General features: G+C 41.6%; 1 protein-coding gene across 1 annotated transcript in view; it reads right to left on the bottom strand.

Moving 5' to 3' along the window:
- COL24A1 (collagen type XXIV alpha 1 chain) overlaps positions 1-25,691 on the bottom strand; it is a 223,565-nt gene that overhangs the window by 83,589 nt on the left and 114,285 nt on the right. The window contains exons 24-25 of the mRNA XM_084852036.1: positions 25,524-25,568; positions 2,284-2,337 (exon numbers count right to left, since the gene is read on the bottom strand). Of these exons, the coding sequence (XP_084708162.1) occupies positions 2,284-2,337; positions 25,524-25,568 (99 nt within the window). The remainder of the gene's footprint in view (positions 1-2,283; positions 2,338-25,523; positions 25,569-25,691) is intronic.

Raw genomic sequence — 25,691 nt, 5'->3', positions numbered from 1 at the left:
AAAATCCAACTCATTGTTAGAATTAGAGGAGTGGGAATGTGTTTATTTTCCAGTTATTTTATTTTGTAACAGAAATTGTTACAAAATTTATGTTTTTGTAACATAAACTGGCAATAATTCCTCACACTTTCATGTAAATTATAATACAATAATAGCATAAATATTTTGTCTAATATTTCTTTTTGAAATCCTGCCACTAAACTGGTTGAAATCATTTTTCCCTTCGGGGAAGAAATAAGTAGAATGCTAGATCATTCTGACAAATATTAAAGTTTCTAGTATAACCAGACCTGACATTCAGTAAAATAATAGCTTCCTGTTTTTAATTTTAAGAAACAGAATAAATAATAATTCCTCAAAACATTAAAGTAGTTTAATAATAGGAACATTTGGAAATATATGTTAAATATAGTTATGTTAGTGGAAGTGCCCTAAAACAGATACAGTTACTTATCTCCAAAATGTTCCTAATGCTCTTGAATTTTTTTTTTGCTTTTCCAATCTTTTGTTTTCATCATTTTGAAATCCACAAAGACAGCCTACTTGAACGTTCAAATTCAACAGGTCTTTAGAAAACCTCTAACAGCATATTAGTCCAGTCAGCTTTTGAATGATCCCCACTAGGACTGTTTCAATCTGCTGATACTGGATTGGATCCAGATGTAAGCCCTATGCAGATGTAATCTATAAACGAATAATGCAACATGCAAGTGGGGCTGTGCTGTGCTGTGTAACTCTGCCCTGACATCACATGTGCCATGTAACTTTGCCCCTAGGTATCCATGCATATAGCATGAACATCTGCAGGGGGAATCCTTCGTGTGTACAACTGTACGTATGGAGACTTCCACATGATTTGGAACCCTGTGCAGTTCAGGGTCCAAATCATGTGGAAGTCTCCACAAGTACAAGTATACATGCACAGGATCCCCCCTGCAGACATCTGCACTGTATGCATGGATTTCTAGGGCGAGAGCTACATGGCATGCTGGATGTCGTGGAAAGGGCTATGCAGTGTGGGGCCTGTACCTGCTCGTGTGTGTTGTTACCCACTTTTAGATAACACATGCATAGGGCTTTCGTCAGGAGTAATCAAAGTCGTGCCCATAGGCACCAATCTACCCCTGGACACCTTTGTTGGTGCCTGCCAAGGTGTCCTACCCCTCCCACTTTTTCAAAAATTAATACAGTTTCTTACCGGAAGCTGAGATTGCTGTAAAATGGATTTCTGTTGGTGCTGAACACTGGGTTCAAAGAAGTTGCTTAGTATGTTGGGGCTCAGACCCCACCTCTGCCTTGTACTTAAGTCTTTTGGGCAGGTTGCTTGTCCTTTACCATGCCACCCATGAGACCTATTTTGTGGTGGTGTCCAGGACAGTTTCTCAAATTGCCAAATGTGCCCATGGCCCAAAAACATTGCCTACCCCTGTCTTTAGTCATATACAGAGTAGAATCACTGAAATCGATGGAACTTAAGTTAGTCATAACTAACTTAAGTTCCATTGATTTCAGTAGGTCTACTATACATATGACTAAGCCTGGAACCAACTTAATATTTTTAGATGCTGCTATTATATTTTCAGATATATTATGTTTTACATTATGATTTTATAGCTTAAATACTGTGTGTTTTAATAGGTTGTAAGCTGCCTTGGAAGGACAACCCAGAAAGGTGGCCTATACATATTGAAATAAATAAACATGAAAGTGCATAGGCAAACAGAATCAGCATCTTCAGAAGTTGCTGTTTCATAACTCAGGACCAAACTTGACAAGACAACAGAGAGCTGTGATCACATCTTTTGTTGCTTTAAATGTTTGTAAAAAGCAGTTGTTGCAGCCCTCCACCTTAGATTGTAATCACAGCACTGGGGGAGAAGGAACTAACCCTTTTCTCCCACACCTGATGAAAGTCACCTCCCAGAGTGCTATTTGCCCTGTTAAGGAAAACTTCCAGGTAAATGTTAAGTTTTCCCAAATGGGAAAAAATAGCAGCTTCGGGGGAGGGGTGATTTTTATAGGGAAAATGGCACAAAGACTTAAACCCTTCTTTCCCCAGAGCTGCAGTCCCATTTCAAACAGTGGGGCCCAGCAGCTGCTTTTTACAAAAAAATAAAGAGCTGCAAGATTCAGTTGCAGTTCTCCATCATTTTATCTAGTTTGGGCCTAAATAAAACAAGATCAAAGACACCACTTACAGGATCTGCCATTTTACTGTATTTGGAATATTACTTGCATCAGAATCATCATTATGTTATCAGTTACTAACATCTTGTTATATACCTTCTCACCAGGGCCTCCAGATGGTCCAGTTTCACCAGGTAAACCAATGGGGCCCTAAGGGAAAAAAGTCAGTAAGTCAGCAGTCAAAGAAGACTTGTAAGTAGTTACAGTGATTGCATAATGTTGATGCCTGCCTTTTAACAGATACGGGGGAGGCAGGAACACATTCAACCTCTTCTGCAGCAATTGCACTGGCTGGCAATTAGCTTCTGGACCTGTCAGGGTGCTTATTTTTTCTTCTAAGTTCCTTCACTTAGAAGAAGCCCATATAATTCAGGGACTGCCTGTCCCCATACAAGCCTAGCCACTGTTTACATTCTGCCGAGTGGGCTTTGCTTCATGTGCACACACCATGTGATATGGGGCAAAGAACAATGCTCTTACTGAGGTTATGGAAAGATCTTGCTGAAGAGATTTGAAGCAGTACAAATCTTGCGGTATTTCAGAGAAGTTGCCCAACCTGCCTCTTCTAAAAGGCCTATGGTAATTGAGTGGGCATTTCTGGTTCTGTAGTAGTGTTGCTACAGAGTGCTCATTGAGTGACTATTGTTTACAACATTAATTGAAACTGAGTTTTCTTGTTGTTATGTGATTACTTATTTTGTTGGAAGGTGCCTTGAGACTTGGGAATGCGTGATACAAATATCTGAAACTGTATAAAATATATGAGAAAGAGAGAGCACAAACTCTCAGATTACAGAAGCCTTATCTGGTGCCTTTAAGGCAGTTTTTATGAGCCACAAGCAACTAGGGAAATGGTTATTTACAAGCCTCCCCCAACTGATTTGTCTAACAAAAGCTCATTTTTATGCCTGTCTCATGAGTAATTTGCATGCCATAGTTCTACAAAGGAAGTTTAGTAACTGCCAAATATGTCTTGAAAGTCATAATTCCACCTATCTTCAGAGTTGTCAGGGACAACTGCAAGACTAGTGCAAGCTCTGTAACTTCCTGCTTAGGTGTTGTGAATCTTATTCAAGAACAGAAGGTAGTTGCAATACAGATGTGTGTTCGTATAGCTGTAAGATTTGCATCTCTGAGGAAATATCTTTGAGGTTCCAGATAATGGTAGCACACAAACTGTAGAAGACGCAGGGTCTTGTAGTTGTAAAACAAGCATTATTGGAAACATCCTGTCTTTCCTTACAGCTGTGAAGATCTGAATTATAGGTAGGATAATAGAAACAGAATGCTTCTAAAATTGGTGGTTGATGGAATAGCTCTAAGATCCTAGGGTATATCACATGTACTATACATGAAACATGATAGAAATGTAAAAGATTAAAATAAGATATTAAAGTAAGCTATTAAAAGCATGGCAGAGTAATATGTATGTCACCCTACTGAATTAAAACCAAATATGACTTAGATCTTTGCTGTTTATATAGAGATATAGTAGTAAACCAGTTCTGCCTCATGTCAAATAAGTTTTACTGATAAAGTGATGGGCGATAAACAGGGCTGGCCCAACGATTTTTAAATCTGAATTTGTCTCTGAATTTTTATTTCTACTCCTTACATTTAAATCCAGCTGCCCTAGCCCTCTGTAGGGCCTCCTGTAACTGCTGATCATGTTCCACTTTACTTCTGTCCCATACAAGGATGTTATAACTTGACACCAGCAACCCCATCAAATACTTGCTGTACAGTTGACAGTTCTGTGAAAGACTCTGGAGGCAAATTTTAGGCCAAAAGGGAGTTTGTGAAAGCAGCATCTCCCAGAGGGTATAAAAGCACACATTCTTGAACTTCTCTCATCTAGCGGAACCTCCCCAAATCCCAAGGATGCATCCAAAACAGAAAAATACTTTGCACCGGCCATTTAAGTAAATATATTCTCTCTTGTGCGCAGTGGAAAATGCTGAGTCTTACGTATTTATTAAGCTCTTTTGGATCTAAACATAGTCGTAAAGTGCTATCCTTTTTTTATGATGACTAATGAATGTGCCCATTCTATGGGTTCCTCCATTTGGTCAATGATTTTTAAGGTCACCATTCTGTCTAGCTCAGGGGACCCCAATGTAGTGCCCATGGGCACCGGGAATTTTTTTAAAAAATTAATTATTATTTTTCCATTTTTACATATACATATATAGATTTGTATGAAATGCATACAACATCATAGTATTTTCTACATAGGCTTCAACAAAAGTGGACCAAATATCCAAATAAGTATCCATTTGAAGGTGGTGTCTATATGCCACCCATTCAAATGTTGAAAGTGTTGTAAGGTCCTCAATCCATTCCATTATAGGAGGTTAACGTTTATCCTTTCAGTGTTGTAATATCAGTCTTTTAGTTGACAAAAGTGTGCAGAGAATTCATGTACACTGACCATAAGTTAATTTCCATGAAGCAGTTAAATAATTTAAAAGAGCGTGTAGAATCATAGAATCATAGAATAGTAGGGTTGGAAGGGGCCTACAAGGCCATCGAGTCCAACCCCCTGCTCAATGCAGGAATCCAGTGTACATCAGTGAATATTAAAAACTGTTCCAGTACAAAATTTATCTGTGTAATAAGTTCCCCCTCAAAATAAGCAACTAGTGGACACTGCCAAACATATCTTTAAAAGAAGCATTAGCTCTATTACACCGCCAGCAATTAGCTGTATTAGACAATCCCTTTTTAAAGAGATGTTGCAGTGTCTAATAGACATGCAACAAAAGTTTTTGCTGAATAAGACACATCCTAAGATCCATAGATGTGACAGGTAGATGCCAAAGTGTAAATTCCACTGATTAGGCATTTTGTGGTGGCGTCCACAGCAGTTTCTCAAATTCCCAAATGTGCCCACAGGTCCAAAGAGCTTGGCGACCCCTGGTCTAGCTCTTTTTAAAGCCTTCCTTTTAAGGCTAACAGTACTTTTCTTGGGGCATGGCTGACTAGATAGTTAGGTTCTGCCAACACTATTTTGATTTCCTAATTTACCTATGTCTTCAAAAATATCTGCGTATTGGTCTTCAATTGGCTTGTCCTTTGCATGTGTTGCCATATAGACTCTTTTCATGAATCCCAACTGCTGACAGGTTTTAAGGCTTAGGATAAGCATACTGTTCCACAAAGCTATTACAAAAGTTTTCAGCTCTATATGATCCTTGACCTTGAGTTGACAAAGCCCTTTAGTGGGAATCACCTTCCTATTGTAAGCATTTAATTTTCCATTTTTGCCCTTAATCCAATGTGTTGTGTTTTTTTTTTAATGTATCAACAATTTGTTCTGGAAGCACATTTACCTTTGTCCCCGTGCTATTTTATAACTGATGTCCTTTCCATTAGTCTCCAATGCAACAGTGCAGTTGTTTTCTGCCTCTGCAGCCACTCTTCCCGCATACAATTCCTCTTCTGTCCTTTCAGCTGTGATGTCCTTGTGGATTGCATTACTTTGCTTTCTTAGGTTTTTCCTCAGAGCTTGCTGCTCTTGCTTCCAAGCTCTTGCAGAATGATTAAATAGTTTGCATGCATTACACTGCCAGGGCATTGCCTATTTGGGTGTTTGATTCTACATTTCTTGAAATTTCTTACTCTTTCACTTGCAGCTTCATCTCTTAGGCTATCTGTGCAAAATCCTGCTTTCCTTGTTTACTGTCTGACTTTTCCTCGCTTGTCCTTTTGCTTGCTGTACACTTGAGTTACTTGATCTTCAGTTTTGCCTCCCATAGCCTGTAGAGTAAGTTCTGGTGCCTGGCACTGGCAGACTCTCACTGCTTTGTCTAGGGCCGAATTCACATTTTCTAAAGAACTTCTTTGTAGCTTTGGATCACCAATTCCTATTACAAACTGATCTCTTATTACAGACTCAGTGAGCTGCCTAAAATTGCAATCCTAGCTCATCAGCGTTACGTCTGTGCGGAATTTATCCTCTTTTCGAGCTCTCTTGTGGAACTTGAAGTTTATCACACCAGGCTGAAATCCCGCCTCCTTATCGGGGCTTTCTGCTTCTGGATTCTTTGTGGGGTTATGATCGGCTCCTTTACACGGGCGGACAAGTGGTTTGAATCAAGGAAAGTCCTTCCTTGGCAAGTTCTATACATTTCTATACATTTCATTTTACAGCCACTAGATGGTACTGTGATAATAGCATTTTGCTGTCATTACACACAGCTAATAGAATGGATTAACATCCCTTGTCACTTTATCTCCAATCTTTTTAATAGCGGGATAAAGGGGGGAAGTTAGAGACACGTCCTGGAGATTGATGACATCATGTAAAGAAACCAAAAACTTCCATGAGTGGCCAATCATGAGCGTGCAATAAATTGCTCGTGTAGAAATGCTCCGTGTGTCTCTCAAATGTTTCACTTGTTTTTGGTATGCAATATTCTGCATACTTTTGTTAACACAATCACATAGATTTTCCTCTCCTCCTGGTTTAGCTGCATTCTGTTAATGACATCCACAGCCTCATTTCCAGCTACATTCAAGAATATTGGTGTTTTCAGCTCATCTTCCTTTTCTGCATAGCCTATTGATGGCATATATATCAAAACTCTGTTTAATTTATTCCAAGATTTAGCAGCTTTACCTGAGAGTTTTAGCTCCTTGAGTATTTTTAAATGCTCTACTCTTAAACAGTTTCTTATCTTTTTTCTTCTTTTCTTTGCACCCCATCCCTGGTACCATGTGTTGTTTTCTATATGAAGAAGCAAGACTTCTGTTTCTTTATTCTACTAAAGAATAAAGAGATCTTTTACATGGTGCTCTCTTTCCTTGAGGCTGGTTCTGCCTTGTTCTAGCTAGTGAGTGTAACTCATCTCAACTAGTTCTGTGTTAACATCAACAGATACATAGCAAGACAGTGCACTATTTCCACAGCCACCACAACTGACCTTTTGAATTAGGAATTTGCTGCAAGAAAACTGAAAAACTCCACGTGCAGTACTTATTGACCCACACTATATTATGGCATTTGAAAAGAAGAACACTGAGAGCTGAGCATGCTGTATGCTTAAAAAAAATCTGCACCAAGGTAACCCAAATTCTTTGCCAAGAAATGCTGAATTATGTAACCAATTTGAATTTGGCATATTAAGCAAATCTGTATTTGTTTGCTTATTTTCCATAATGTATTCTGCTTCTGTTATATGAAAGAGAAAGAGCTACATCTGGAACTGAAGCTGCACCCCCACATTGGCAGAAACCAGGCCTCCCTCTGTCTTTTGAAATTTCTCCACGTATTGCCAGCAGACCTTCAATCTTATCTTTGTAGACTAAAGGGTAGAAATGTGAAGCTGAGAGTCTCAGAATGCTGAATGTTGTTCCCCAAAACAAAGACCAAGCTTGTGTGAATACAGAAACATAAAAAATGCACAGCTCCGGTTATATTGGTACAATTTTTTATGATCAGGATGCCAGTCAACTGAAATAACTACTTTAGTATAATATTCTGTTATTGTGGGTATTGAAACTAGAGCCAGTATATAATTGCCCTCAAAGACTATTAGAGGAAAGATCTTAATGTCCCTGATAGTGCGGTCACTGAACTTGAGCCGGATATCCTAGAGAGTGAAGTCAAGTGGGCCTTAGGAAGCATTACTAACAACAAAGCTAGCGGAGATGACAGTATTCCAGCCGAGCTATTTAAAATGCTAAAAGATGATGCTGTTAAAGTGCTGCACTCAATATGCCAACAAATTTGGAACACTCAACAGTGGCCACAAGACTGGAAAAGGTCAGTTTATATTCCAGTTCCAAAGAAGGGCAACGCCAAAGAGTGTTCAAACTACCGCACAATTGCGCTCATTTCACATGCCAGCAAGGTGATGCTCAAAATCCTACAAGCTAGGCTTCAGCAGTATGTGAACCGAGAACTACCGGAAGTACAAGCTGGGTTTCGAAGAGGCAGAAGAACTAGGGATCAAATTGCCAACATTCGCTGGATCATGGAGAAAGCAAGAGAATTCCAGAAAAACGTCTATTTCTGCTTCATTGACTATGCTAAAGCCTTTGATTGTGTGGATCACAACAAACTCTGGCAAATTCTTAAAGAGATGGGAGTACCAGACCACCTTACCTATCTCCTGAGAAACTTGTACAAGGGTCAAGAAGCAACAGTAAAAACCAGACAAGGAACAACCGATTGGTTCAAAATTGGGAAAGGAGTATGACCAGGCTGTATATTGTCGCCCTGCTTATTTAACTTATATGCAGAGTACATCATGAGAAACGCCAGGTTGGATGAATCACAGGTCGGAATTAAGATTGCCGGGAGAATTATCAACAACCTCAGATACGCAGACGATACCACCCTTATGGCAGAAAGCGAAGAGGATCTAAAGAGCCTCTTGTTGAGTGTGAAAGAGGAGAGTGCAAAAGCTGGTTTGAAACTCAATATTAAAAAAGTAAGATCATGGCATCTGGCCCCATCACTTCCTGGCATACAGAAGGGGAAGAAATGGAAGCAGTGACAGATTTTATTTTCTTGGGCTCCAAGGTCACCGCAGACGGTGACTGTAGCCATGAAATTAAAAGATGCTTGCTCCTTGGGAGGAAAGCTGTGGCAAACCTAGACAGCATAGTAAGAAGCAAAGACATCGCCTTGCTGATGAAGGTCCGTCTAATCAAAGCTATGGTTTTCCCAGTAGTAATGTATGGCTGTGAGAGCTGGACTTTAAGGAAGGCTGAGCGCCGAAGAATTGATGCTTTCCAACTGTGGTGCTGGAAAAGACTCTTACGAGTCCCCTGGACTGCAAGGAGGTCAAACCAGTCAATCCTAAAGGAAATCAACCCTGAGTGCTCATTGGAAGGACAGATACTGAAGCTCAAATATTTTGGCCACCTAATGCGAAGAGAAAACTCTCTGGAAAAGACCCTGATGCTGGGAAAGACTGAAGGCAAAAGGAGAAGGGGACGGCATAGGATGAGATGGCTAGATAGCATCACCGATGCAATGAATATGAACTTGAGCACACTCCAGGAAAGAGCGGAGGACAAGAAGGACAAGAAGGAAACAACAACACTCATGATCAGAATATAACTTCTGTATGCCTTTGAGCAGGTTTATAGTGACATGCACATTTCAGTTCCTGCTTGTGGTGAACACATCAGCTAGCCTGCTTGTCACGTAAGCAACCAAGAATTTTTCAGTGTCATACTAATAGATATTGACCTGGTTCACATGTAACAACAATGCAGAGGATGGGGCTGTTCACATGATACGACAGCCCACTGTGGGTTATTTAACCCACGGTGAGGCTGTGGCATGTGTGGACTGTATGCAGCCGCCATTTTGAGTATGCAACCCCTGCTCAGAGTTTGTTGTGTCTTGCGATTTCGGTAAGTGTAACCCATGGTCTGTTTTAGGGTTACGTGACGGTTGTTTAACCCTTGCATAACCCACGCTCACCAGGTTCACATGACATTACAACTCCTGAGCGGGGATTACGTATGCAACTTAGCACTCACTGGTGATGTGGCATGTTGTTCGAACCCTGTCTATAAGTTGAGTGTGGGCTGAGTATGGGTTGTTGTTGAATCATGGGTTGCCATTACATGCGGACCCTGCACTATCATTTAACTATGGATTGTTATCTAGGAACAACCCAGCGTTCACAACCCAACAACAAACCATGGGTTTTCTTCTTGGGTTGTTCATGGTTAACAACCTATAGTCCTGGTTCGAATGACATGACAGTCCATGATCTGTTTTAGGGTTATGTGAGGGTTGTTTAACCCTCAAATTACTCCTACCTCCTGGGTTCGTATGACACAACAAGCTACAGCAACCCAAACCTGGGATTTGCATATTCATAACAGCAGCCGGCATGCACTGCAGCTCCTCGCAGGTAGATTAACCCATGATGGGCTGTTGTATCATGCAAACTGGCCCATAGTTGAACCATAGTGGAGGGTTCACACATAACAACAACCCACAATTCAACAACAACTAATAATTTTGGTTGTCATTATGTGTGAACCAGACAACAGCTATTTGGGTAATGTTTTCATTTCAATCATAGCATGCAGAAAGTCTAAACTGTGTATTCATCAATCTGGACTTTGGAACAAGACAATTCCAATCTCACATGCTTAAGATGTTTTCATGAAACATTGTTAATTAGAAGGGCTTTTCCCATAGCAAAGCGGGAGGAGACAAAGGAGGTTGGTAATGCATTCCCTCCTCAAGTTTTGTTTCTCTGCTAGAAAATATTTTTTCTCAAGGCTTATGAGTTCCAGAGACTGATTGGCATGGGCTAGTCCCAGGGAAACTACTGAAGCATAAATTAAACTAGAAACAAGAATTTAAAAGGTCAGGAAGAAACTCATCCAGAAAATGTCTAATTAAAACTGCATCTAAAACACAATTCATAAAATATCTCACTGAAACACCATCCAAGAGCAGGAAAATCCCAAGAACAAGGATGGGTTCAAGATCAGGAAATTAGGAGAAGGCAAGTTTGAAACTGGAAATCAGGCATTTAATGGAACCAGGACTGGAACACAGAAGGATCAGAGAGTCAGGACCAAATTCAGGCTCCCTCTGATTTTCAGAAATAAACAAACAAGCAGAAGTAGATGAAATATAGGATTTGGAATCAAAAATATCCAGGCTAACATCTGAGTCTTAAACAATGTAACTTCAGCACCCTGAAAGGCCATTACAGCAGGGCTGAGGAACATGTGGCTCTCCAGATGTTGGACTGCAACGCCTATCAGCCCTAGCCAACATAGCCAATGGTGAGGGATCATGGGAGTTGCAGTCCAACAGTATCTAGATGGCCACATGTTCCCCAGCTCTGCATTACAGGTTTAAACACAGAATGAAAAGTATAAACTACTGGATGTTTATAAAGTCACTGTCTTCTTGAAACAACTTCTATTTATTTTCTGTGCGATAATCTACACAAAAAATCACACCCAATTTACCAAATACTGTACACAACTGAAAACTACAGATGAAATTGGAAGGTACTTCTAAAATAAGTACAGAAAATCTTGCTCCATGATTTCTGCATAGCTCTCTAACGGCAAAGAAGAGTTTTTAGAACCCTCCATGACACACACATTTTTCTGGAAAATTAATCAAAGTCAATCCCACATCTAACACATGCTTAAGGCAGGCAGAGCATCTGCCAGGGCATCTGCTGCATGTTACGACGTTGGACTACAGTAAAATAATTGGACACATACTGCGTGCTTAGCAGAGACAAAAAGAAGAAGCATGCAATAACAACAACAATCCTTTGAAAGACCTTTTTAGAAAGAAGAATATATGCAGTCAGTTCCACAAAAATCCCTGCATAAGCATGTATGGAAACGCTTACTTGTGTGTGGGTGTGTGTATGTGTCTTATTCTGCTTAGGCAGTCATCCGCCATGTGAGAAGGAGAGCAGGACCATGCCAGTTGGCTCAGTGCTTTCCATCACTTTCCCCCACTCAAACATCCTCCATGTGTTGGAAGGCAAATGTCTGCAGAGGGGAGTGTCCTCTATTCATGTCGGCTCTCTGCACAATTTAGAGCCCAGAATTCTAAATCATGCGGGGTTAAATACATGAGATGGGGTAGGCTCCCCACGCTAAACATTTGCCCTCCAACATATAGAAGATGACAAGGAATGTGGCAGGAATGTGATGGAGGGGCCAATGAGCATGATCCTGCTCTCCTCCTCACATGATTCTAATAGTGCCGGGGTGAATTCCTGAACAGGGCTTATGTTATGCTTCTTTCCATGTCTTCAATTCCACATATTTTTAGATGGGATTCGAAATACTCAAAACAATCAGCTCTTCTTGCCAATCCTTTTATTATCATGCAATTTTCCCACAACTGCTATGCCCATTTCTTATTTTGGGGGGGGGGGATCTCAGGCCAATATAAGCATTCACTGGTTGAAGTGTTTGCCTTCCCTTCTGGGAGTATATGTTTTGAAATGTGCAATTTTCACAAAGGCCATAGGGGTGCTTCCAACTGGGAGGGCAAAGGGACCAGTGGAAGAAAATGGCTGGTGGCACAGAATATCACTACTCAGAGATTTAAGGGGACAGGCAGAAAATCTTGACTGCAATTTGCAATCGTGGGGTAAGGGGAGTAAGAGTAGGAATTAGGAACTGGTGAATGGATAGTTCCACCTCTTGGGTAGCAAGTTTCACTAATTGGCTATTTCATCACAAGTCTGATTCTATGAAACAAAACCTGTTTTTCAGTTGCATTTTATTACTATTGTAAGGTTGCTTCCACACACATATTTTTAATGCTGTTGGCGCACTGCTTTTTTCATAATTAGTTCAATATTAAGTTCATTATTAGGAGTGATGAGAGTAAAAGGGTGGTGTAAGTTAATGCGCTTTCTGAAATTTAAATTCACACAAATGCATCCATACCCCACCTCCAATATTAAGGCTGCAATCTGCACACATGTTCTAGGGAGTAAGAGCCAATGGACATAGTGGGACTTACTTGTGAATAAATATGTATAGGACTGTGCTGTAAGAAACTAGGCTATTGCATGTGCTTGCCACCAGCACTTCATCCTAAGCTAGAAGAGAGTTTTGCAGACTAACAATACCAGAATGGAACATAGTCTGTTTGGAAATGTCTCCATTATAACCAAACCTAATATATAATTCACAGTGCAGCTGCATCACACCTTTACATTGGCAAACCAAGTTTTGTGTGTGGTCTTTGAGTTGGCATCTCACCTTCAAATTTCAAACTCAATTTCCTGCCACTTAACTGAGGTATTAAGAGTGTTTTGACAGGGTCACAGGATCCATAGAAATTCACACTCGGAACATGATTAGAAAGGCACATTTCCCTGCTAAAAGCTCGACTCAGTGGAATGTGGTTGCTGCTGGTAGTGACCTTTTTGACTTTTGAAATCTTCACCTGGTAGTAAATCAGGGAGTCAGGGTAAACATTTGTGCTGTTAACCTACCAGTGAATAAGTATATTTTGTAAGAGGAACCACTGATTCGCCAAATGTCAAAGGTGCATTTGAAATACTATAAAATTAGCCAAGGATTTTCAGGCAGGGTTCTTGGTTGCTGGAAGCCAACCTAAGCAAATTCAGTGGAGAGTAGGGAGAAAAAAAAAGGCTTCCTTCCCTTTCTTCTTTCTACTCCTTCTCCATTATCCAGACACACTGTGGATTCCATGAGGGCTGACAGAGTGGTGGGCAATGAGCTGTAATGTTTCCAAATAGTAATGATTGCCTAGAAACATAACCCTTTGTCAGTCACATTAATTATCATGTATGAAAGAATACCATGATAAACTTTTTAAATGTCTAAAATAATTCATGAACTGGATTATGCTCAGCAATGGAAGAGACAGGCTACTTGCTTTTTGGATGTAATGTAATGTGGTTTCAAATTTTTGCCAGCTAGTAATTTAAAAATCTAAAACTCAAATGCGCATGCCAGTACAGTTGAGAATTTTCTCCCTCTAATCCAGGGGCAATTTTCTCAGTAGCTTAAGCCAGTGTTTTTCTTGGCATGACTTCCAAAAAAAACTTTGTCTCATCGGCACTGTAAATTTGCTCTGGCTCAACTCCTATAGTTCTCGTTAAATTAATCAAATTCTGTCTAAATGGATCCACTGATTCTGTAAGAAGCTGCTAATCTTACCAGCCAGGGGGGGCTGCAGAATCCCATGTCAGTTTTTAAATTCAACCCAGCCATAGAAATGCATCAAATATATAGTAAAGCAAAATAGCTCCTCCTCATAACAAGGCCTGTTGGGGCTGTAAATACCTTTCCCTGAGACTCACACAAAAACGAAGAGAAAGAGGACAGGGTACAGGCATGTTTGGAAGTGTTGATAGGCCCACTGTAAACAACAACTCTGAGGAAGAAGAACCACATGGGTAGATTTCACACAGAAAGGAACTATAGTCAACTCAAGCTGTTACAATCCTATAAGAGCACTGTATTCCCATTATACCTGTAGTCATTTCCTATAAATATTTCTCTAATGCTTCAAAAGTGTCAGGATTTTCAGTGCATTAAATATCTATTCTATAAAGCTTCCTTATCAACATTTCACTATAGCAAAACCATGAATATATTTCACAAGAAGAGAATGGGAATGGATTTCTTCTTTACTGCATATAAAATGTAGATGTTGCCCTATAATCATTTAGGGAAAGACATAAGCACAAGTAGCAGCTTAAAAAATTACAAGTCCTGCTCTTGTCATGGGTTATTTAACCCACAAGAAGCTGCAGGGCCCACAGGTGCCAGACTGAATATGCAACCCCTACTTGGGGGTTGTCGTGTCATGAAAACCCAGTGAGCAGTGGTTATTCAAGAGTTAAACCTCACACAACCCTAAAGCAGACCATGGGTTATGCGAGGGTTGCTGGGTTTGCATGCCCGGGTTTGCATGACACGACAACTCCCGAACAGGGGTTGCATATTCAAAATGGTGGCTGCACACACACACACCCCCCGCATGTACCACAGTCTCACTGTGGGTTAAATAACCCCATGTAACAGCCATGCTTTTAACTTTTAAAAAACAAGCAGCTCCCTTGCACCACACACTCAAACAAAGCGATAAAAACTTAAAAACCATGCTATATATAAAGTTCTTGTCATATGCATCTCTGCATCAGAGCCATGGAATGTATGTAATGTAACTTATATATAACCAAAGGTGAAGCTCCCTGGCCCTAACGAAGGAAATCCGGAAGCCCTTTATATACAATCTAAGTCCACCCCACTCAATGTGATTGCTTAAGTCTGGGGTGTGTGTGCATGTCCATTCTGTCAGCCATTCATGGGGCAGTCACTGAGCTCCTGCCTGTCTCCTCCTGCCTGTCTCCTCAGCTCCGGAGGGGAGAGGTTTTTATAGCACCTTCTTCATCCTGAGTTCTCCAACGGCTGATTGCTACCTCAGAAAATGTCAGGGAATCCATCCATTTGACCATCTCCTGCCAGCCCTTAAATGTTTCCTTATAGACACGTCAGGAGATCATTCCTCCCCCTCCCTCTCACGAGGACCCATTTGTCAGAAAGATGTGTTGCCGCGATCTAGGCAAAAACAGCACAGCTTGCCACCGCTGGTCCCTTTGGCCTGCCTCATTCCATGTCAGGATTGCTCAGGCAACAGCTCCAACCGACTCTGCCACTTTCTCTGCACTGCCTTGTGTGCTGTCAGCACAGGCTTGTGTCCAGACTGGATATCTGGACAGAGGCCTAGGTGGGACACTTACCCCTAAGCTCAAGATATCAGTGAGTCAGATGTTATATATCTAATTAATGATATTTAACAACATGGGCCTATTCTGAAACACTGACTGGTCCCTGAGATACTTACACGGTGACCTTGTTTGCATGACATGGTGCGGCTCGCCGTGGGTTATTTAACTCATGATCAGTCATGGCACCCATGGAGAACACTTTGTTTATCTAACCCCTGTTTGGGGTTGTCATGTCATGTGAACCTGGTGACCAGGGGTTATGCAAGGATTAAACAATGTTTTCTGTTCTAGGATTGGTTAAGACAGAAACAGAATTCAAAGTGATCTTGAGAGGCTGGAGTGCTGGGAAGAAAACAACAGAATGACATTTAATAGGGATAAATGCCAAGTTCTGCACCGAGGAAAAAGAAACCAAATGCACAGTTACAAGATGGGCGATACTTGGCTCAACAACACTACAAACGAGAAGGATCTAAGAATTGTTGTAGATCACAAGCTGAATATGAGCCAACAATGGGATGTGGCTACAAAAAAGGCCAATGCTATCTATCTATCTATCTATCTATCTATCTATCTATCAAATTTCATCTGGCTGGTCACCCAGCCACTCTAGGCGATGTACAAAGTATATAATAAAACAGTTTAAAACAATAAAATTCTACAGTAAAAACATTTTCTAAAATACCCTAACCCACTCCAAATGCCTGCCTGAACAACCACATTTTTAATGCACAGCGGAAGCTCATTAAAGAGGGGGCATGGCGGAGTTCCCTAGGGAGGGAGTTCCACAGAGTGGGGGCCACCACAGAAAAGGTCCTGCATTTGGGCTGCAATGATAGAAGTATAGCTTCGAAATCCCGGGAAGTACTAGTTCCCCTCTACTCAGCACTGGTTAGGCCTCTTCTTGAATACTGTGCCTAGTTCTGGGCGCCACACTTTAAGAAGGATGCAGACAAACTGGAGACAGTTCAGAGGAGGGCAACAAAGATGATCAGGGAACTGGAAACAAAGCCCTATGAGGAGCAACTGAAAGAACTGGGCATGTTTAGCTCTGAGAAGAGAAGACTGAGGGGAGATATGATAGCGCTCTTCAAGTACTTGAAAGGTTGTCACAGAGAGGAAGGCCAGGATCTCTTTTCCATCATCCCAGAGTGCAGGACACGGAATAATGGGCTCAAGTTATGGGAAGCCAGATTCCGGCTGAACATCAGGAAAAACTTCCTGACTGTTAGAGCAACATGACAACGGAACCAATTACCTAGGGAGGTGGTGGGCTCTCCCACACTGGAGGCATTCAAGATGAGGCTGGACAGCCATCTGTCAGGGATGCTCTGACTTGGATTCCTACATTGAGCAGGGTATTGGACTCTATGGTCTTATAGGCCCCTTCCAACCCTACTGTTCTATGATTCTATGATAACCCATGCTTTTTGGATTCGCATGACACGACAATCCCCAAGTGGGGCTTAGATATACAAAATGGCAGTTGTATGCATCCCCCACACACCGCAGACTCACCGTAAGTTAATTAATCCATGGTGGGCTGTCATGTCATGCGAACTGGCCGGCCCGTTATCTCTCCATGTGGTAGAATAATTTCTGCATCAGTTTTTTAACATTTTTTTCTTGAATGATATTTCGCTTTAATACAATTTTGTTCGAAAGCAACACAAATATAATGAAGCTAAAATTGAAGCTAAAATGGAATCTAAGTATTTCCACACAACCCAGAGAATCACATTACTACATCTGCAAGTCCAGCAGTGTTTTATTATCATAATACAGAGCATTTATATTACCTAACAATTCTATGCATGTTTACCAAGAAGTCCCACTTAATTGAATGGTGCTTACTCCCATTGTAGCTTTACAGTGTTCGACATGCTTTATATGTATGTCGATATATATAAATATATATATATATATATATATATATGCTTTATATATATAGGAACCATGATCTGCCTTCCACAAGAGGAAGGGACCTCCCACAAGAGGAAGGGCTCCACTCGTGGAAGGTCCCTCTGCCCAATTTTTGGGGTTCCCCCATTTCCGCCCACACCACAGCTCAACTCATTCAGCAGGGTCTCCTGGCTCTCTGTGTAGCAGTTTCAAGAGTCTGGAAGATCATAGAATCATAGAATAGTAGGGCTGGAAGGGGCCTACAAGGCCATTGAGTCCAACCCCCTGCTCAATGCAGGAATCCAAGTCAGAGCATCCCTGACAGATGGCTGTCCAGCCTCATCTTGAATGCCTCCAGTGTGGGAGAGCCCACCACCTCCCTAGGTAATTGGTTCCACTGTCGTATTGCTCTAACAGTCAGGAAGTTTTTCCTGATGTTCAGCCGGAATCTGGCTTCCTGTAACTTGAGCCCATTATTCCGTGTCCTGCACTCTGGGATGATCAAGAAGAGATCCTGGCCTTCCTCTCTGTGACAACCTTTCAAGTACTTGAAGAGCGCTATCGTATCTCCCCTCAGTCTTCTCTTCTCAAGGCTAAACATGCCCAGTTCTTGCAGTCTCTCTTCATAGGGCTTTGTTTCCAGTCCCCTGATCATCTTTGTTGCCCTCCTCTGAACCCTCTCCAGTTTGTCTGCATCCTTCTTAAAGTGTGGTGCCCAGAACTGGACGTAGTACTCCAGATGACACCTAACCAGTGCTGAGTAGAGGGGAACTAGTACTTCCCGGGATTTGGAAGCTATGCTTCTATGAATGCAGCCCAAAATAGCATTTGCCTTTTTTGCAGCCACATCACATTGTTGGTTCATATTCAGCTTGTGATCGACAACAATTCCAAGATCCTTCTCGCTTGTAGTGCTTGGAGCTGCCAAAGGAAGGAGGGGGCAGGGAAGTCCACTTCCACCAGCCCAGTTGATGCAGCATAAATCTGGGTGCTGTAATCTTTTAACATTGGTCAGATTATCCCCATATCACATGCTTGGGGACTAAGAGCATCTCTGCACCAGCATAAAATCCCACATTTAAATGCTTCTGTTTTAAATGCAGGATCATGATAGACTCCCTTTTCACATGCTTCCTCCCCCCCCTTCCCCCCTTTCTCTGAGCCTTCCATAAGTTTCATTATATAGCTGCTAGATGGCGCTGTGGTCTAGCTCCTCTTATTGCAGCTTTCCTCTTTCCATGGAGGGAATTCAAGTGAAACTCAAGATCGGAAATTTGATAGCTCATTATCTCCAATCTTTTTAACAATGGAATAAAGGTAATTTAGTGCAGGAGACACCCTGGAGGTTAACAATGTCATCTAAAGAACCCGCAAACTTCCGTGAGTAACCAAGCTCAATAGCAAGATAAAAGCCCCATGTGAAGAAGCTCTAAGTCTAAAGAGAGTGCCTTTCTGAAGGTCACCTATAAGTGAGATTTGAACTGGCGACTTCTTGATTCATAACTCAGTTTCTTAGCCATTACCAGTGCTCTCACTTTTGCCTTTTTATAGTGACATCTACCATAGAAGGGAAAGATACTTTTGAAACTGAGTGAAATTTCAAAAGTAATGTGTGGTGGAACAAAGATAACATGGGTTTTTTTTAACGCTCACAATTCCTAATAGGCATAGAGATAACCTTCAAATTACCTACGGAATTTCGGTGATTTGCAGCCCCCTAAACCTAAGTATTGAAAATATAATGTCCTATCATACAAGAACTCAATCTTCATATTCTATTAGAGTTGGAGATGCTCAGCAATAACAGTTTAAACTGGCTGCAACAGAGATAGAGAAGGGAAGTAGGGCCATTCCATCAGCTTTGCTGAGAGACTAGCTGCTTTTGGCTCTCACTGAACTGCTTCCATCCCAGCTGGTCATAAGAACTTTGTATCTTTAAAGACTGGTGCCTGAGTTTGCTTCCCCCCTTCCCTGCTACAGGCAGGGACTGTCTTGTTTTGTTTTTGGATCTACGAGTCTTTTCGGCTGAAGATGGGGTAAAAATGATTTAAACAAACAAGGAAACAATTTCAGAGTTTCAGGCATAAGAAGGAATAATTTTGCATTTGTGTTGACATCTGTTGAAACTCCCAATTTCAACTACAACCGCACGTGGTCCAAATCTCTGTGTTACCAGGAAAAAAGCAGAGTCAAAGACTGATAGTTTGTAGGATCTGTGTACAATGTAATCACAGCAGATTCAGTAAAAAGCTCAAAGCAGATGCTAAACTTTAAGCACACACTTAAACCCTTTTGCTTTATATCACAAGGCATACAGTCTTCTATTACAGGATTCCAATAAATCTACATAAATGTCCCTGTTCCAGGTAATTCTTTCCAGAAAGAATGCCAAACTGACATTTTGGACTGGACCTCCCCTGTTCAACTTTGGTAATCTCTACCTTATGTTCTTGATCTGTAAAATGAGGGACAATAATATTTATCTATGTATTTACAAGGAACACAGGGATGAATGTCTGTCAATATTTTGAAGACTGAACACATTAATCTATATATGTATTAAGTGCTACTATTCGGAAAATGTATGTGTTGTTATTCTCCAACATCTGTTCTAAATTATTTCAAGGCATGCCATCTGAAATGTTTCTCTCTATATTTTTATGAATTCCATTTCAAAATTTGTGTCCCAGCAGCTGAACGTGTTTAGCAGTGTCTTATGTTAAATTTATAACTGGATTTCTTCTTTATTGCATATGAAATGTAAATGCTGCACTATAATAATTTAGGGAAAGGCCTAGCACCAGTGGCAGCTTGAGTCCTAATCCCAGCAAAGTCATTGACCGGGTTTGGATGACAAGCTGAAGTGCCTGCGTGTGCCAGGTTGAATATGCAGCCCTCCCCCCGGCGTGCAGTGGTTATGCGAAGGTTAAACAACCCTCATATAACCCTAAAACAGACCATGGGTTATGAGAGGATTGTTTAAGCCTCGCATAACCCATGCTTGCCAGGTTCACATGACATGATAACCCCCAAGCAAGGGTTGCATATTCAAAATTGTGGCTGCTTAAATAAGCCATGATGCCTTGTTTTAATCGCCAGCACATCCCAGGCACCATTTCCCTAATTACCCACCTAGGTGTGGCTTGTCGTGTTGTCTGATCCCAGGTGGCATGGTTTGTTTAGGGAGAAACAATCCCCAAATAACCCTACGAGAGGCCAGGGTTATTTGAGGGTTGCTTTCCCTCAGAGAAGCTACGCCGTCTGAGTTTGGACAACACAACAAGCTATGCCCAGGTGGTGTAAATGGTGCCCAGCACACACTGGCATGTGCCAGGGATTAAGACAAGCCACCATGGCTTAGATAAGCCATGGTGGCTTGTTTGAGTGTGCCAATTGGCCCACTGTACCATTTATACGAAGCCAAACAAGACAAGATACTAGATGTGTCGTTGCATTTAACAGAGTTTTTTAAGAATGCAAACCGCAGCTGCCAGGGGAGCTGAGAATTATTGGGATCACAATACATGGGTAAGGTGTCCCCTGCTGCAGTCCCAACAAAAATTGCTCCTCTGAAGCTGCTATTTGAATAAAAGCTCCCATTGATGCAATTCCCTGCCTGCTGTGGTCCTGGTAATTATCATCCTCTGTGCCCAGGAGCTCCTACTTGCATTTTTTAAAATGTGCACCTAAAACAGAAATATTCATTTAACATCACATCTAGTTTGTGTCCAGGACTCCGAACCCTCATGCTCAAATGATGAGGCTCCTGAATTAATGGATCAGAAAGGCATCATGAGGATCCCACGTCCTTAGGACCTAGTTTTCCAGGAAGGCCCCAGGGATCAGTTTACCCATGTCCAGAGGAGGTTTTGTCACTGTCCTTGGATTTTGAGGACTCTAGCCATGAAGGTATCACCATGCCTCAGCCATTTCTGAGGTTTCGCAGCCAAGACTTCTAAAACAGACAAGAACCCTTTAAGGCAGAATGTCTCAATCAATAGGGAGGCAGGGCTAACCAGCTTAAAGGAAGCCAAACCCATACTTAAGGTCAGTCACAATCTGCTGCTTGTTGGAACAACATACCGGCGAGCTTGTCTGGCTTCTACCCCAGTATCACTCAGAGCTCTCAGTTGTGCTGCTCAGTTTCCTGTCTCTCTGGGAAATATGATTCCTGCTCACTCAGAATCCACTGGACCGGACTTGCCTCAAATCCTCTGTGTGAATCGGACCTCATAGCGTGCAACAATGGCTGAGCCTCACTGCAACAACTTGGCTTGCTGGCTGAAACTGAACAGTTTGTCCCACAGGCAAAGAACATGTTTCTGATCAATTCTTAAGGATAGCACACCACTGAAAACCAGTTTGTTTGGATGATGTGGTATCTTACTGGAAATTACTGGTACACTTTGGACATGCAGCTCTAATATATCAGCCCCCAGAAGTGGCATTTAGCATGTTAAACACACATTTAAAGCTACTCAAAGAAAATTTAAATGATACTATACAAATAAGGCACAATGCTAGCAATGCATATAGTTGTAATGTGTTTTATTCAGTACATTAAACATTATATGATATTAGAGCAGGACTTAGCCAAGTTTATCCACAGCAATACATTTTTTTAAAAAATTATTTTATTTATTTATTTATTTATTTATTTCTCTACTGCCCAATAGCCGAAGCTCTCTGGGTGGTTCACAACAATTAAAACCACAGAGTGGAACATAAAACGATATAAAATATAAAAGCTTAAAACCAGAATATAACAATACAACCAAAATAAAATGTAGCAGCAATGCAGAGCCTTAAAATACAGATTTAAAACACCAGAGCTAAAAGATTAAGGGAGCAATCCTATAGCCGCTAGTCAGCAGCTAGATGGCCATAGGATATCTGGTTTTCCAGGAACCAACCTCGGAGCCCGCGCTCCAAGGTCAGTTCCTGGAGAACTGACCTTCCCCCACTTCCATGCTGCCTCGCAAGTAGTGCGGAACAGCCGTGTGTTCTATGCTCGCAAGAGGAGCGTGGAGCGGCCAAAATGGGGTGTTCCATGGGCAGGGGGGGCGGAAATGCTAGTATGACACATCCTATGTGTCGTCTGGCAGCCTCCTCTCCCACTTTGCCCTCCGCAGCTAGACAACCAAAATTAGCTGTCTAGGTGAAAATGCAGGGCAGGAGAAGTGTAGAGGGAACGATCCCCTCTGCATTTCTCCTGCCCTGCATTGGATAGGTGGTTGCCTCCGAGGTGGCCGCCTATCTGCATAGGATTGTGCCCCTAGAAGCTAAAATGCTAAAATACTGGGAGAATAAAAAGGTCTTCACCTGGCGCCAGAAGGAGAACAACTTGGTGCCAGGCGAACCTCTCTAGGGAGCTCATTACACAGCTGGGGGCCACAGCAAAGAAGGCCCTCCTCCTGGTAGCCACCCACCTCACTTCCTTTGGCGGGGGCTCCAGGAGAAGGACCCCAAGAATAATCTTAGGGTCTGGGCAGGCACATATGGGAGGAGGCGATCCTTCAGATAACCTGCCCCCAAGCCGTTTAGGGCTTTGAAGGTTAACACTGGCACTTTGAATTGGGCCCGGAAATGGACTGGCAGCCAGTGCAGCTGGAAAAGTACTGGCTAATGTGATCTCATTGCCCAGTCCCTGATAACAATCTTGCTACCCAGTTTTGGACTCGCTGAAGTTTCTGGACCGTTTTCAAAGGCAGCCCCATGTATAATGCACTGCAGTAATCCAGATGAGAGGTTATCAGAGCATGGATAACTGTAGCTAGACTACCTCTGTCCAGATAAGGGAGTAGTTGGTATATCAGCCTAAGCTGATAAAAGGTGCTCTGTGCCACTGAGTTCACCTGTGCCTCAAGTGACAGTTCTGGATCCAAGAGCACCCCCAAACTATGAATGTGATCCTTTAGGGGGAGTGCAACTCCCTTCAGAACAGGTTGAACATCACTTAGCTGGGCAGATGAACCACCCACTAACAGTACCTCCATCTTGTCTGGATTGAGTTTCAGTTTATTGGCCCTCATCCAGTCCATTACCATGCCTAGGCACTGTTTCAAAACAGCCACCGCCTCAACTGGGTTTGATGAAAAAGAGAGGTAGAGCTGGGTGTCATCTGCATATTGATGAAAAACATCAAAACATCAAATCAGAATTATGAAAAACAAACGGCACAACCCATTTGCAATTCATTTACAGTGCTTGCATGGGGGTGGGGACCCTCATAGGGCTCACCCGAGCTCAATTTCCCCCCTCTGTCCATGTACAGGCATGCATACTTTCTTCAAGTACACCCATCATTACTGAAGAATCTCACTTGAGGAACTTTGTCATAAACCAGGACCCCAAACCTTCATCCTCGGAGGATCGTGAAACCTTGTCCTCAGAAAAATAGGCACTAGAGTTAATGGAAAGATGTCACAAGGCTTCTATCTCCTCAGGACCCAGTTCTCCAGAAAGACCCCATGGGTCAACTGCCCTGTGTCCAGAGGATGTTGCCTTATTGTCCTCAGACTTTGAGGACTCAGACCATGGGGACACTAGCATGCTACAGCCACTTCTACATTGCCGCAATCTGAGATTGCTAAAATAGGACAGGCCCCTTTAAGTTACAAAGCCTCAGTCTTTGTACATTAAAGGGGCGTGGAGGCAGTGTTAACCAGCCTAAATGCTACTACACTCTTGTTCAAGGCTCAGTCTTGCTCTGCTCTTTGTTAAAGCAACATACAGACAAGCCCATCTAGCTTCCAGCCCAAGCACCAATCAAAGCTTTCCATGGTGCTGTTCTATTCCTGTTCCTCAAAACCTGAACTTGCTGATTTTTCCTGAAACCTGAACTCACTGAAAAACCCGAATTCATAGGGGAACCTTGCAACCCAAGCCTTACCAGTGACTAAATACTGCTAAGGCCTCATCACATGAGAGACAGAACAGAACAAACCCCTGATAAACTGTCAAGGTACTTCCAGGTTCCTGAGAACACCGTCTGAAAACCAGAGCTATTGTGGTTTTAGCCTTTTTGAAACACACCACTCTTATTTAGCTCTTGCATCCATAAAAACCTGCAGAGAGTAACAATGCTTACTCCTATGCAGAGTTAACAGTATTTAAACTTAGGAAATTTAAACAAATGCAGCTTTTCTCAGCCAAACATAAACTGAACATACCAAAATCCCCTGTTTTTGTCATTCTATTTAAACCATATCTCATGGCAGTAATGTAAATAAAAAAATAATTTAGCCTTTCCAATACTTGGGATAAAACCTGTGGGATTTATTCTCAAACTATTCTGATTTTTTAAAGCACAGTTGTTACTAAAGTAAGGCCCAGAAGGAAAAAAAATTCCTATGTGCCAGAGAATAAGAAAAATATTCTCCAATATAGTTTATCTTTTAAAAACATGTAGATGGATATATGGTATAGAGAATAACTGAAGGATACAGTAGTCAGTTGAAACACTCAGTTTTAGAAAAGAAAAACTGGTAGAATGTTTAAGCTGAAAAGATAGAGAGAGAGCATATTCTGACATAATGTTTATCTTCCAGAAAGAACACTGAAGAAGAAACCCTGTTGTGTAGAACAGCTGACTGTGTTATACAAGGATGTGGATCGTAACTCAAGAGATCAAAGCTCATCCTATGCTAAGAAGAGCAAAATTGTCAACTCCCTGGAAAGGCTGCAGCTGTCTTTGATCTGCTGCAGAATGCCATTTCTTATTACATAATCAAATTGCAAGTATTTCACAAATGACTTAATGTTTGCCTGCTGTCAAAGCTAAGCCCTTAAGAGGACTATATCAGATAGATATGAATGGAGAAGCCTCTCGTAAATTTAAAAAAATGGAACCAGATATCAGTTTTGTTGACAATGGAACAATAAACTCGACATGGAGCTGCCAACGCAAACTGCAGCGCTGTGTCAACTTTTCTCTTTGCCACTTCCATACCATTTACCACACTTACACATGTCACTGGCTGCCACGGATGGGACAGATAAACACCACCACTAAGTATGCCTTAATGTTCTAGGGTGAGAGGGAAAACCCCACACAAAGCTGCCATTTAATGAGCAGGGGGAATCCATGTTGAGAGTAACATCTAGTTGCACCCTAAGTCCACAACATATCATAATTATGTTAGTATAAACAAATTAAAAGGTCTCATACTACAAATAGAAAATAACAATTCTTACTGTTTCACCACTTTTCCCAAGAATTCCTTGATCTCCCGTTTCTCCCTGTGAATTTAAAAAGCAACAGAGTAACTTTGCACATAATTTCATTTTAAAAGAGAGAGAACTTTCAATGTCTACTTACCATAAACTTATTTTATTTTCTTTACTCTAGCAATTTATCATCAC

Source organism: Heloderma suspectum, chromosome 4 (genome assembly GCF_057233095.1).
Source record: "Heloderma suspectum isolate Gila_16-S chromosome 4, 16-S_ref, whole genome shotgun sequence".
Taxonomy (NCBI): domain Eukaryota; kingdom Metazoa; phylum Chordata; class Lepidosauria; order Squamata; family Helodermatidae; genus Heloderma; species Heloderma suspectum.
Note: the sequence above shows the minus strand (reverse complement) of the source record. Positions and strands in the feature narration are given on the sequence as shown.